General features: G+C 49.5%; 1 protein-coding gene across 2 annotated transcripts in view; it reads left to right on the forward strand.

The window, feature by feature from the left end:
• METTL22 (methyltransferase 22, Kin17 lysine) overlaps positions 1–13,858 on the forward strand; it is a 243,238-nt gene that overhangs the window by 71,424 nt on the left and 157,956 nt on the right. For both annotated transcript variants that reach the window (XM_086941264.1, XM_086941265.1), the window contains exon 4: positions 501–541. In XM_086941264.1, coding sequence (XP_086797390.1) covers positions 501–541 — 41 coding nt within the window. The remainder of the gene's footprint in view (positions 1–500; positions 542–13,858) is intronic.

The following is a 13,858-nucleotide window of genomic DNA, read 5'->3' on the forward strand; positions in this document are numbered from 1 at the left end:
GGTTCACTTGGGCTAGTAGGACATGCATTAAAATTATGATAAATATGCTGTCAAAGGTTAACATACCTTTGATACAAATTTTGCAATTTAAACTAAAGTGTCATCACAAATGTGATAATGCCACTTTTACACTCATAAACACTGTGCCTTTTAGCACCAGCAAAAAGCTGGAGGCAACGCCACAGCTTTCAGTATGGAAAAACATGCAGACACACTGTTTCCACATGTTATGCAATAATTGTTACATTTGTCTTCATACTACAGCAAAAAGGAGTGGTAATTGAATTAATGAACTTAGGTATTGCAGCAAATTTCCCCATGGTGTGTAAAATGAGTGCCAAAACAATGTCTTTATCTATAGAGATGTTTCTCGCAACAGCTTTACTAAAGATTGCAGTAATAGAACAGACTACAACTATAACATTTGAAAAACATTAGCATTTAATATTTTGTATAATAAAAGAGTATAATATTTTTTTTTTTGTTTAATTATTGAACAGAGCATACCATGGCAACTCCTTTGGAAGATGTTGGGAAACAGGTCTGTATCTTATTTTCAATCTTAGCAACGTGTTCTGCTTTCACCAGGAGCAGGGTTTTGCTAATTGATGTGTGGTTCAACATTCTGCTTTGTATTGTTTTTTTTTTTTTCCTCATTCGCCTCTAACCTCAGCCGACCAAAGATCAGAAGGGTGCCACTGCTACTCAAATTTGAGAAGTAGTCTGCATGGAGATCTATTCCGCCCTTCGTCTACAGCCTACCAATGGCTTCAACCGACATCACTCCAGTTGCTGCCCTCCCGTTGTTAAGGGGAGGGTGGTTATACTCTCTCCAGAATTTTGGACTGAAGCTAATAACTTGACAGTCTGAGAGTTAGCCTGAGGCTTAATCATCGGACCAAAAAAAGAAAAAGAGCTAGGTCCAATTCAGCAAACTCCTCCAAATGGCGCATTTCTTAGAGTTCTTCAGTCCGGCCAAATCTATTTTGGAAATTTTGTATACTGAGTATAACCACTCTACTTGTTTGGGGGGTGATGACTCGATCCATCTCCTACATATTTCCCGCCTGGCCAACAAGATGGAATAAAATAAAAAGTCTCTATCGGGACCAAGGATGTCGCTAAATATACCGAAGATGACATGTTTCAGGGAGATTTGTATTGTACGTCCCAAAATAGAAGATAGACAATCTCCAACTTCTCTCCAAAATTCCAACAGAGACGGACACTCCCAAAACATATGCACATCCGAAGCGCGTTCTAAGTTACATTTTTTACATCTTGCCGGAGGGCCCTTTGAGATTTTTGAAAGCCTGGCTGGGGAATAGTAAGCTCTATGTGTCGTAAAATAGTGATTCCTCCTCAGCCAAGCTGGCTTTACGACTGAAAAGAGCATATTATAAGAGATTTTCCACAAGTCCTCCAGATCTACCTCCGAAATAGTTTCCCCCCATAATTCTTCGGCTAACTTAAACTCGCAGTCAATGGTCTCCTCAATAGCCCATTAGAAGAAAGAGATCTCCTTAAGTACAGGCCTACTAGTCAGATGATCTTCTAGGGGATCCCCCCGACCCAACGAACCCCTCAAACTCTGGGACCAGCTTAATAACTGTAATATCTTAAACTTTGACAGTCCTCCCTCAACTTTATCACTCAACGTGGCCCAGAGAGATCCATCAACCACAAGGCCCCCCCATACTAATAGCCTCGCAGTTTTCAAAGGGACTGCTAGCTGATCTTTTAGGCAGGCGGGAGTACCTGGACTATCCCACATGGGGGCCAACCTTGAAAAGTATTCAAGACCTGTTAGTTTTTTTTATCCTAGCCCACATCTGAGCTACGCCACTTAAGACTTTCAATCTAACTTTCTTAAAAAACTTTTTGTCCCCAAACTTAAACAAAAAACCTTCAGATGTTAGCCCAAGCTGCTCTAGCATAGCTAAAAACATTTTACCTTTCCCTGACATCTGGGGATTTTAACAGCATCCTGGAGTGTGTAAGCTGAAAAGCCCAGGCATAGTATTGAATATCAGGAAGAGCCAACCCTCCTTTCTCCCTTCTAAGTCTAAGCTTCCTCCATGATATTCTAACAGCCTTAGCAACCCAAACAAAAGAATTGATAGAACGCTGTAATTTATCTATTAATGGTTTCTCAAAATTCAACGGAATGGTGTTAAATAAGAACGTTACTTTTGGCAATATTGTAATTTTTATTAGATTTATTCTACCCAGAATAGATAGTGGAAGATAAGTCCAAGATTTCATAAGTTCTTGACATTCTTTCGTGATATTAGCAAGATTGAACTTTGCAATTCTATCTATTTCTGGGACAATCTTAATCCCCAAGTAACGCAGTTCTTTTTTGGTTTGATATCGGCATCTCGGTAGGTTCCCTGACATGAGCTCGGTTTTATCAGTATTTATATCGTAACCGGAAACCTCGCCAAAATCTCTCGCTAGTTCGGTAACCCGTAGGAAAGAGGTTTCCAAATCAGATGAAAGAATAAGAATGTCGTCGGCATATAATGCCACCTTCCTCTCCCATGAGCCACGTCTAAAAGGTGTAATAGCTGACTCATCCCTGAGCAGCTGAGCGAATGGCTCTATATATAGATCGAAAAGGAGTGGGGAGAGGGGGCAGCCCTGTCTGGTTCCCCTTCTAATTTTAAATGGTCTGGTCGTTTTACCATTCACCACCAACCAAGCCGAGGGCTCGTTATAAATACGGCAGATTGTCCTGCAAAATGTTTGACCTAAATTGTTTTTTTGATAATCAATTTTTTATTAAAGTTTTCAATACAAAACAAGTTCCTTCGTAGCGAGTAACGTAGTCTGTTAAAATACCCCTCCCCCCCGCCCCCCCACCACCACCACCACAACACAGAGCATATCAGCATTGGCAGAATAAGTCGCCGGTACCCATCAAACACATTGACATATCGAGTTCTTCACTATGGTAACAAGCCAAACCATTTGCCCAATACTTTATGGAAGAGCTCCTGGCAGCCTCGGGCCTCAAAAACAGTTTCCTCCTGTGTCCCACACCAGTCCACCCCCTCCTCCATTTCCGCAGTGCAGGTGCCTCCATCTGAGACCATTTGGCTGCAATGTCTCGTTTCGCCACCGCCAGAGCTGTTCCTAAGAAGCGCTTATCGGCTCAGGAGCTGTCCAGTCCGGCAAACACTCCTAGAAGCAGATGTCTCGGGTCATGAGGAACCACCCAGCCCAATGTACTTGTAAGTTCTCCCTCCACCCCTCTCCAGAACGGCTCCAAGGCCGGGCACAGCCACACCATATGGTAAAAATCGTCCGGAGTGCCAGCGCACCGGGCACAGCCCGGGGAGGATCTTACACCTGCTCGGAAGAGAAGGGCTGGCGTCAAATAGGCCGCGTGAAGGAAGTAAAGCTGGACCAGGCGTATTTTCGAAGATGTGGTTAGGGTCTTGGGCGCCATAAGAGCATTGCGCCAGTCAGCTTCATCTAAGGGGCCCACCCAGCCCTCCCATCGCTCCCTAAGGCGGTCAAGGGATGTGGGGGAGTTATTAATCAAAGCTCTGTATATTCGGGAGACTCCTCCCCTCCCCAGATCTCCCATCATGACTTGGGCCTCTAGGGGACTAAACTCTGGAAGGGAAGTAGGTATGGGGAGGTGGGCGTGGAGGGCGTGTCGGATCTGTAAGTATTTGTAAAATTGAGAGTGTAGGAGTGAGTGTCGCTGCTGTAGGTCAGAGAAGGAACCTATGTGGCCCCCCACCCACACGACTCCTAGTAGGGTTATTCCCACCAGGTCCCATCGGCAGAACCCCTCCAGGGAGGTGGCCTCCCCCAACCAGGTGCCACACCAGAGGGGCGTTTGTCGAGTCAGTTGTCGGTCCCAGCGCACCAGACGGAGTGCGCCAGGCCAGAAGGACCGATCTGGTGATGGAGGGCATGTCTTGTGGGACCGGGGAGCCATAGAGGAATTCCTGCAATCGTGGGAAATCGAGGACAGTGAGTTCGACTCGGTAGGCAGGGTCAGACCAGCCACCCGCGAACCAGTCGTGGATCACAATGAGTTTGGTGGCCAGGTAATAGGCGTAGAGGTTGGTGACTCCCATACCACCGTCAAAGGGGGGAATTCGGCAGTGGGCCAGGGACAGTCGTGAGCGTCCCCTCCCCCATAAAAATTGCATAAGCACGCTGTCCAATTCCCAGAACCAGCTGCTTGTGAGGGGGATTGAGGTGTTTTGCAAAATATAGAGGAAGCGGGGAAGGATCATCATTTTAAAAAAGGGCGCGTTTATCCTAGCGGGTTCAGGGGAAGGGACTGCCAGTTTCGAAGATCCGTTTTCATCCGGGTGACTAGGGGGGCGATGTTAAGTGTCCACTCTAGTTCAGGCAGGAGGGTCACCCACACACCCAGATACTTAAATGACAGCTGCCGGAGGGGGCTCACCACCTGCCAGTCGAAGCAGGCGCGTGAGGAGTGGAGGGGGACCAGCGTGGACTTTGCCGGGTTGAGGCGGAGACCAGAGACTTGCTCAATGGCTGAAAGGGCTCTCGGGGACCTGGGGCCGGACCGTTCCGGGTCATCCAAATAGAGCAGCACGTCATCTTTGGCCCTAAATTTAACTTCTCTAATACCGCTATAAGATATTTCCAGTTCACCCTATCGAATGCTTTAGTTGCATCCAATCTCATAGCTGCCAAGAAGAGAGAAAAAGTAGATGCAAATCTATTGCACCAATAAAATCATAAGTCAAGTCACACAAATTTCTGCCTTTTACAAAGCCCTTTTGATCGTATGTAAGAGCCCACCTGCCACATCTCCTAGTCTATCCGCTAATAGCTTTGAAAATACCTGGTAATCGGAATTCAACAAGGATATCTGCCTATATGACCTACATTTAGTAGGAGGTTTATCCGGTTTTAAAATTAGGGTGATGTTTGCTTCCCCCCATGTAATAGGAGGCAGAGCTCCCTCCCTCAAAGTTTTTTAGACATTTCTACCAATAAGGGGATAATTATATTATCCAGTTTCTTATAGACTTCAGTAGGAAGGCCATCCGGCCCGGCAGCTTTACCCTTTTTACCATCAAGAAGAGCTTTCTTGACTTCTTGATACGTTATTTCTGCCTCCAGATTTTCCAGATGGGTTATAGAGAGAGCAGGTAGCTGAATTGGACCTAGCCAGTCTTGTATGGATAGAAAGTCAGAATCACTGTCGTCGTTATATAAATCCTCAAAAAAAGCATGGAAGATTTCTCCCATCTCCTCCTCCCCGCTTATTATTTATTTATTTTTTTTAAATTTTTGAAAACCTTTATTGTGCACAAGGAAAATTAACAAATACGGGCCTACAACCATCCGGCCGGCCACGAACAACCAGTTGAGCACGAAAGCAAACATTACGGCGACCCAGTACTGCATCAGAACCATATGCATTGAAAGAAAGAAAAACTGGAGGATATCGCAGCACCGTGGCGCAGGATGACTGAAGGTTAAATTTTAAAGTTTTTGTTATGCAACTATGTCACAGGCCGTATTGTTCCGTACTAGCAAAACAAGAAAGAAGAACAAGGTCCATGTAGGTGGGACACGACAGTAACAACTATAGCAAGCAATTCGCATATCAACAGGCAGGTCCCCGCCAGGCAGGATGATTACACAATATCCATGCTACAGAGTAGCGGCTATACCCCATTAACACTACCACCGCCACCCATCACCCAGCACTCCCTACCATGGGCAAAAAGGTGAAATCATAAAGGAATAAAACAGGTCCCATAGAAATTAACAAAAAAGAAATATAACCCCCCACCCTACACATATGCAGAGGCTATGGCCTACCCCCCCTCAAGCAGCGTGCCTGTCGCCCTATAAACCCGAAATTTAGGAAGAAGAAAAGTCGGAAGAGAGAGAAGGAGACAGCAAGAAACGCCAAAAGGAGGAAGAAAGATGAAAAAAAAAAAAAAAAAAAAAAAAAAGGGAAAATGTCACTTTTGACTATAGGGAGGGAGAAAAGAACAAGCTAGTCTACCACTCCCAAATAGGGGAAGATGGCGGGGAGGAGCCCACCCAGTAACCGATCTCCCGGACTCCCAGTCTTCTGCAACCCTAGTGCCTCGCGAAGTAAACAACCAGCGTCATGCAGGAGAGGAGGAGCGATTCTAAGAAAGTGGGCAAGGGGAACCGAAACAGTCCCAACCCGTCACCGCCCGCCACTGTATCTAACACATTGAATAAAGCCCAGTTGCAAATATTACCGAACAGTCCCGCCATACAATCCGCCACCGCCCCGGAAATTCTAGCAAGCAATTACAGTCTCGGCATACGTGAGGCCTATTAAGTCACACATTTCAGCATATATTCACTAGTTTCCGTTCCGAGTCCCCGCCAACCTTTCAGTCCCGGTCACAAAGTTCAGCATGTCAGCCCTGGCCAGAGCGCGAACGTCTCTCCAAACTCAGCAACCGAGGGGGGCCAGCTCCACAAAGTACCTGAAAGCAAAATGGCCGCCGCCGATGAGGATGAGGGAAGAAGAGGCAAAATGGACGTCCTGCAGTAGCAGCCGAGCAGCAAACCATCAGAAAAAGTATCCCCGAGTACCAGAGTAGAGATCCGGGCCAATGCTGGAGAAAGGGCACTCGGGAGACAGTAAACGCAGGGGGATACTTATGTAGCAGCAGTGAGGGTCGGGACACAGCACCAATCCTAGAAACAAAGTTCCAAGTTCCGCAGGGAACTGCAACAGTGTATCCCCATCTGAGTCACCAAGCAGCCCCGTGCCGGAATCACAGCTCCGGGAAACAATAGCCCCCTCGCCTGCAGCGGCCAGCACCACAGTATCCTCCGTGCCCGTGTCAGCTGGAAAGGTCGATTTCACACTGCGCCAGGGATCAGCCACACAGTCCCGTTGCATCTGTTGCACCACACCGTCCATCCGGTCCCCAAGCCGCACAGAGAGTGACCGCAATTCCATCCTAAGTGCAGCGAGAGCATCCATAATATCCCGGCGTGTCAACTCCCTCTGAGCGTTAGGTTGCCGCTCCGTACTCGGCGGGTGTCGCAATGGAGCCTCCAGGTCACCGTCAAACGGCGAGATAATGCCAGTGGGCGAGTTAGCCATCGGCGCTGTGAAAGAGGCAGCCGCCATTACGGTCATCCAGGAAGAAGGGGGCTGCCCTCCAGGAGGAAGCCAAAGTGGACCCAGGGAGCTCGGGGCTAGCCGTGGGAGCCGAGTGAGACAGGAGGGGCGCACGGGGGGGGGAACACCACCGCCGCGCAGCAAGCAGGAGACGAAGCGTGAGGCGACCCGCCCAATGGCCGCCGCGGGCCGGTTACAACGTCGGCCAGTGGAGCGAGGACTAGAGTGAACCCCGCTCCTCAACACTGCGGCTCACCGAGGCGGGACTGTTGAGTGCAGCGCTAAGCTTCCGTCTCAGGCCCCCAGCACCGGTTCCAGAATCAGGGATGATCTCATTCCCAGGGTCGCAGCAGGCGGCTGCCGTCCCGAAAGTCCGCGACGGCAGGGAGTGGCGCCGGTCTCAGAGCGCAGCCATGGAGCCCAGCGTTCGGCACGGCGCTATCTTCAGGAATCCGGCAGGCAGGGACTCCGGAAAAACACCCAGAGCTTCAGCGCGATCGCGGCTACTGTCCGCGGCTGCAGAATCGCGGATATACGAGCAGGATGTGGGTGCAGAACGCACTAGCCAGCGGAGCCGGGAATCGAGCGTCCGTTCAGGTCGCCATCTTGGCTCCTCCCCCTCCCCGCTTATTATTGAGTTAGTGTGTATATTTTCCATTACAGTGATTTCTAACTCTATCTGACTTGGCCTTCCATGCTAGTAATCTGCTGTCCCCCTCACCATATTCAAAGTGGGCAAGCTTACTTGCGTCCCACCTTTTGCAAATTCTAGTTTGAATTATATTTTCCAAGGAGGCTTTAAATGAATCCAATTCTACCCCTAATGTTCCTCTTGATTCTTGCTCCTCAAAGGATAAGCTGTTAATCCTATTCTCCAACATCTTCATTTGGAGCTCTACATATGCAATTTCCTGTCTGTACTGTTGATTCTTATAGACAGTTTTATTCGTAATCACCCCCGTTAAAAAGGATTTTAGGGTATCCCACACAACCATGATGTCTGCTGATCCAATATTAATTTCCAGAAAGGTTTTAACCTCCTCGATCAACTGACCAGTTACAGTCTCATCTAAGAGGAGTGAACGGTCAAAAGTCCATACACTCTGTTGTTCGCCACCCACTAAACCCAGGTCGATCCATACTGCTGAATGATCCAACAGATGCGGGGTAAATATCCGATATTCTTTGTGGTACCCCTCAGATTATTACTAATCAGTATATAATCTATTCGAGATTGATGCCTATATTTTTTATTATAGAAGGATACTCCCAATTGAGTACCGGATCGCTCCCTCCATATGTCACAAATAAGATTTTGTTTCATCATTGTTTTAAGAAATACCCTGGATTTAGAGGAAACAGTAGCTCTACTTTTTGATGTCTTGTCTAATTTTGGACTCAAAACTATATTAAAATACCCTGCCAAAATAATCGAATCAGGGAATTCTAAAAGATTCAAAAAGATGGTTTTTAGGAAAGAAGGATTGTTCTGATTAGGACCATAATAGCCCACGATTACAAAAGGGGTATTCTCTACAGAAATCTTAGTAATCACCCATCTGCCGCTAGAGTCTGTTCTTACTTCCTGTAGCGTAGCATTAGCTTGCTTTTTAGGTTTAAAGCATTTTATTGACATTTACAAAAATAGAAAACAGTTGTCGCAAGGAATCAGTGCTATGACACAACCATTTAGGAGCGCATTCGGCGCGCAAAGTCTCATTGGACTAAATGCCCATCCGGGCTCAATGCTTGGTGCGTATGCAGCGACAATAACATCAAAAATAAACAACCCCGGGTCGGGACGGACGTGTAGGCTCCCGGCTCCGCAAGCCTTCCACTCCCGCATCGATATCCTGACCTATATCCTGTGCCTATGTTGCGGCGAGACGGTGATTTCAACGCGCTGTTACCATTCGCGTTCTCCTGAGGTCTCTGCCTGCTGTTTTGCTGGAGATTTCGCCGAGTTTGCCGACTTCCGTAGCTTGCCTCCGGGACCTGTGTCGATCTACGCCGCTGGATGCTGTTGGAGCGGAGTCGGCCGGACGAGCTGGGGCGGTGCCGGTGCCTGGGGATGCGCTGCTTGCCGAAGAGGGAGACGGCCGAGATCCTTTCCGCTGTGGAGGGATTCTCTACTATTATACTGCGTGCACTGGCGAGGCGGGAGCCCTTCTTGCACCACTTCTCTCTGTGAACGCTGGTGGCGGGTTGTGCCGACCCCATTTTGGAGCACTTTACTGGCCGTCCATTTTCGAATTGGCCCCCGTCTTCAGCCGGAGGTGAAGGGGCTCTCGCTGTGCGACGCTCCCTGACTGTGTGCTTTGCTCCTACCGGCGATCCGGACTGCCGTCTCCTGGTGCCGATTTCGCCCCCCCCCCCCTCCATTGTGGTCCCACTGACGGAGTAGAAATGGCGCCTGACTCCCTGACCGCGGAGACGAGTGCTACCTCGCCTCCAGGATGCGCTGCCCTGCCTGGTCCTGTGCTGGATGTTGGCCCGAATGTGTCGCTTTGCAGTGAGGACCAGCTGGAATTGCAGCCAGTCCCGACTTGCGGTGCCGTCCTGGCAGCTCTTGCCGACTTAAGGACTGCATGGCTGATAGGCACCCGAGAGCTGGGTCGGAAGCTTGATGATGCTGCATCTACACTGGGGCGAACGCGGTTGACTGGCTCCCAGCTTTGCGTTGATCTGCCTTCAATTGTTTCTGAGGCGGCTACTATGTTGCAGCACGTGTGCACAGAGAAGCGGACTATCCCTGGCTACATTGGTTTGTGCTCATCTACCAACTGTGATGAAGTTACAATGTTTCCCTCCTCTCCGAAGATGGAGACTCTGCCCATGCAATCGCTACTGTTGCTTCGTTCGTTAACTTCCCAGTTCTTGGCCTCCTTTGCTGCCTTTGCCTCCGGAGCCTCTTTCTTACTACAGTGGAATGTGTGTCATCCTGTGATCGTGGGGGTACTCATCTTTTTGGACACTGGACTTACTGGTAACTGGCGGCGTCTATTTTCTCTCCATATGCTTCTTCTTTGTCGAGTGTGGCCATTTTGTCCCTTTGTTCTGCCTGGGGCGGGCTCTCTTCGGTGGCCATGTTTGGAGGGTTTTCTACGTTCAGGCCAGGGCTGATGGTGTTCTTTTCGCTGTTTTTGACTGCTTGCCTGGCGGAGACCCGGACTGGAACGCTTTTCTGATACACTTGGATGCGTGATCTGTGATGTCTCTCCCCATTTAATGCTGCAATTGATATGTTCTGTTGTTGATTCGTGTTTATGGGGTGGAGGTTTTGTGCGGGCTGGGGAGTCCGGGAGTAAGTGGATTTGGCCCTCCTCCGGTTTTTCTTTTCCTCCTTTACTTCTATGTCTGTATTTCGGGTACTCTTTATTGGGCGACAGGCACACTGCTAGGGGGGGGGTAGGCCGTAGCCTCTGCATGTGTGTAGGGTGGGGGGTTTATTTTGTTCGTTTAGTTTCTATGGGCCTTATTTTTTCTTCTTCCTAATTTCTTTTCTTTTCTTTTCTTTTCCCTTTTTTCTGTCTTTGGTTGCGTGTTACGTGATGGGTGATGACCGGCATGGCTCATGTTGTTTGCTTGAACATCCTGTTGTACGAATCCCTATGCCGCTCTTTTGACCACGATTTTCTTAGTCGGGTTTTGTGGTTGTTTGTTGCCCATTCATGTCAACGATGGAGGGACTGGACTCTGATGCTTCTTAGTTTTTATATTTTCAAATGCTTAATATCTTAAAATTAACCTTCCCTTATCCTACTTCTCGGTGGTACGTTATACACAGTGTAACTTTGAATGCTTGTCAATTTCTATTGTGATGCTATCGAGTCGACGTATAGTTGCAACAGTGCTTACAATGTTTTCGAGGCCGGCCGGATGGTTGTGGGCCCGTATTTGTTTGCCGATACTGCACAATAAAGGTTTCCAAAAATTTTAAAAAATAAATAAAAAAATAAACAACCCCCTTCTCAACTCCCCCCCCCCCCACTCCCACCCCTTCAGTCCCCTCTCATTCCCTCCCCGTCCAGTGCTAAGTTCGCTCTCCCGCCTCACCCCTCCCACGCCGCCTTCCCCTCACAGCCAGTTCTAATCTAAGACTCATCGATCAGCTGAGTCAGCAGGTGATGTTACTCTCAAAAGTCGGAGGTATCGTGGACATGTGAGTTCTTTAAATTCCGTAACCAGTAGTGAGTGAAACGGTTGCCACAGGTCGTTAAATTGCTCCACCTCTCCCGCCACTGTGAGCGACAACTTCTCCATGCCCAGAACATGCCATAATCTATGCTGCCAGCCCGTGATGGAGGGGAGTATGGTGGTGCGCCAGTGTATAAGGATGTTTTGAACCGCTGAGCCCAGTGCTATTGCAATCTGCCTGCCCCTACGGGACTTTAGGGGGTACATCAACCGGTTGGGCAAGCCCAACAGTACATACGCAGGGACGCGTGGCAGCTCGATGTCAAAGTGTGTGTCAATCTCGTCTAAGACCTCTTTCCAGTAGGGGCACAGCCCGCCAGCATGTGTCCTCAATGTTGTGATTCATTTCATGCAATCTTTCTGGTGTGTAGTACCAGTAAGTGGTTACCTTAGTGAACGTTTCAGTAAGTCCCGTGTGGTATGCGGAATGGCGTGCTCAATATAAAATCTGGTCCCACTCTGTGTGACTCAGTGTCCTCCCCATTTCTCGTTCCCAACGTTCCCTGCCCGGGTTATAAAGATGAGAGGAAGGAGGCTGCAAAAATTTGTAGAGGTCAGAGATTAACTTCGCATCTGAGGCGTGTGTCACAAGCCACTTCTCATAGGGTAGAAGCCTCCTATCCGCTGATTCACGCACCTGCAGCTGCAGCGCAGTTGATACTCTTGCCTGAGATCCTGAAATGGGATAACGCCATCTGGAGTATACATATGGAACAGCGTCCTGCACCCCGCAGTCCGTCAGCACGTGAAGGCCCCCTGTTCCATCCCGGGGTTGAAATCCGGGTTCTCGACCAATGGCGTGAACGGAGAGGGGAACGTGGTGAGACCATGCACGATATTAGTGTCATCCCATATGTTCATCGGGACTCGCGTGATGAAAGACGCATACAGATTGGGGGGACGGTGCGCCCTGAGCAAAAAGGGCACCTCTTGTAGAGGCTGGCCCGCTACTGCCTGGTCTTGGAACAGCCAGTGTTTATCCGACTCCCATCTGCTCCACTCCACAAGATATTGCAGTTATGCCGCCTGGAAATACTTGCGTAAATCCGGTATACCCAGACCCCCTGCTTCAGGGGCTAGCGTGGATAAAGCCCTCTTCAGCCTGGGTTTGCGGCCCTGCCAGATGAAATGTGCAAGGTCCGCCTGAGTCTGTTGGATCCACCCTTTGGGGGGTTGGAGCGGCAGAGCCCGGAAAAAATACAGAACCTGTGGTAGGATCGTCATCTTAACCGCGGCTATCCTGCCGAGCCAAGATAGCGTGCCTCTGTTCCACCGCCCTAGTTCCTCTTTAATTTTCTTCCCTAAAGCTGCATAGTTGGCGGTTACTATAGCGGGCAGGGTAGGTGCCAATAAGATGCCTAAATAAGGCACTAGGCCCCGTGACCAGTGCATGGGGAAGAGGTTCTGGAGTTCGGTTCGCGTGGCAGCGGACAATGACACATCGAGGGCAGCCGACTTCCCCATGTTCATTTTTAATCCCGCGACCGTCGAGAAAGCCTCTAGCTCTGCGATACATGCTGGGAGTGCCCTCCCTGGTTCGGCTAGTGTCAGTATAATGTCATCCGCGTAGAGGCTAATTGTGTGGGTATACCGCCCCATCCTCACTCCCTTCGCGTTCGGGTTCTGGCGTATCCGTTGGGCAAGGGGCTCCATATATAGTGCAAAAAGCAGCGGGGATAGTGGGCACCCCTGCCTGGTGCCCCTCTCTATCGCAAACCTCTGGGAGCTGCAGCCATTCACCTGTACCACCGCAGCTGGAAACCTGTAGCAATTGAAGACTAGGGTGCGGAATTTCTCCCCTATTCCCACCTTCGCCAGGACCCGCTCTAAATAAGGCCAATGTACCCGGTCGAACGCTTTCTCCGCGTCTACGGCTAACAGCATTCTCTCTCCGGGAATCCGGGAGGCCTTCTCTAGGATGTGAACCACTCTTATGGTATTGTCTACCGTCTGCCTCCCGGGTACAAATCCTGCCTGGTCCGGGTCCACCAGCCCCGGCAGGTGAAGTGCCAGCCGAGCCGCAAGGATCCCAGTGTACAGCTTGAGATCAATGTTCAGGAGAGAGATCGGTCTGTATGAGCTGCAGTGAGTCCGGTCCTTCCCTGGTTTGGGGGTGACCAACACGGTTGCCTGGAGTAGATCAGGTGGGATAGCCCTAGGAGCGGAGAATTAGTTGAAGAGCCGGGTGAGGATAGGTGCCAACGTGGAGCAGAACGTTTTATAGAATAGCCATCTGGGCCTGGAGCCTTTCCATGTTTGAGTTTAGAGATGGCAGTAATCACTTCCTCAACCCAAATGTCCCTTTCCAGGTACTCCGCTTGTTCAGGAGTGAGGGAAGGGAGGGCGACCGAGTCCAGATAATCTGCCTCCGTGTGTGCCAACGGGGCTTCACCGGTGTATAGTTCTGCATTGTACTGACGGAAACCCTCCGCTATCTGGCTGTCCTCCGTGACTGTCACTCCGTCGGAGAGCGAAAGCTCCTTCACCAACTGCAGTTGATGCGCTACTCGGAGTTTGTTCACCAGAAGCCGGCCG

Source organism: Lissotriton vulgaris, chromosome 10 (genome assembly GCF_964263255.1).
Source record: "Lissotriton vulgaris chromosome 10, aLisVul1.2, whole genome shotgun sequence".
In the NCBI taxonomy this organism is placed as follows: Eukaryota; Metazoa; Chordata; class Amphibia; order Caudata; family Salamandridae; genus Lissotriton; species Lissotriton vulgaris.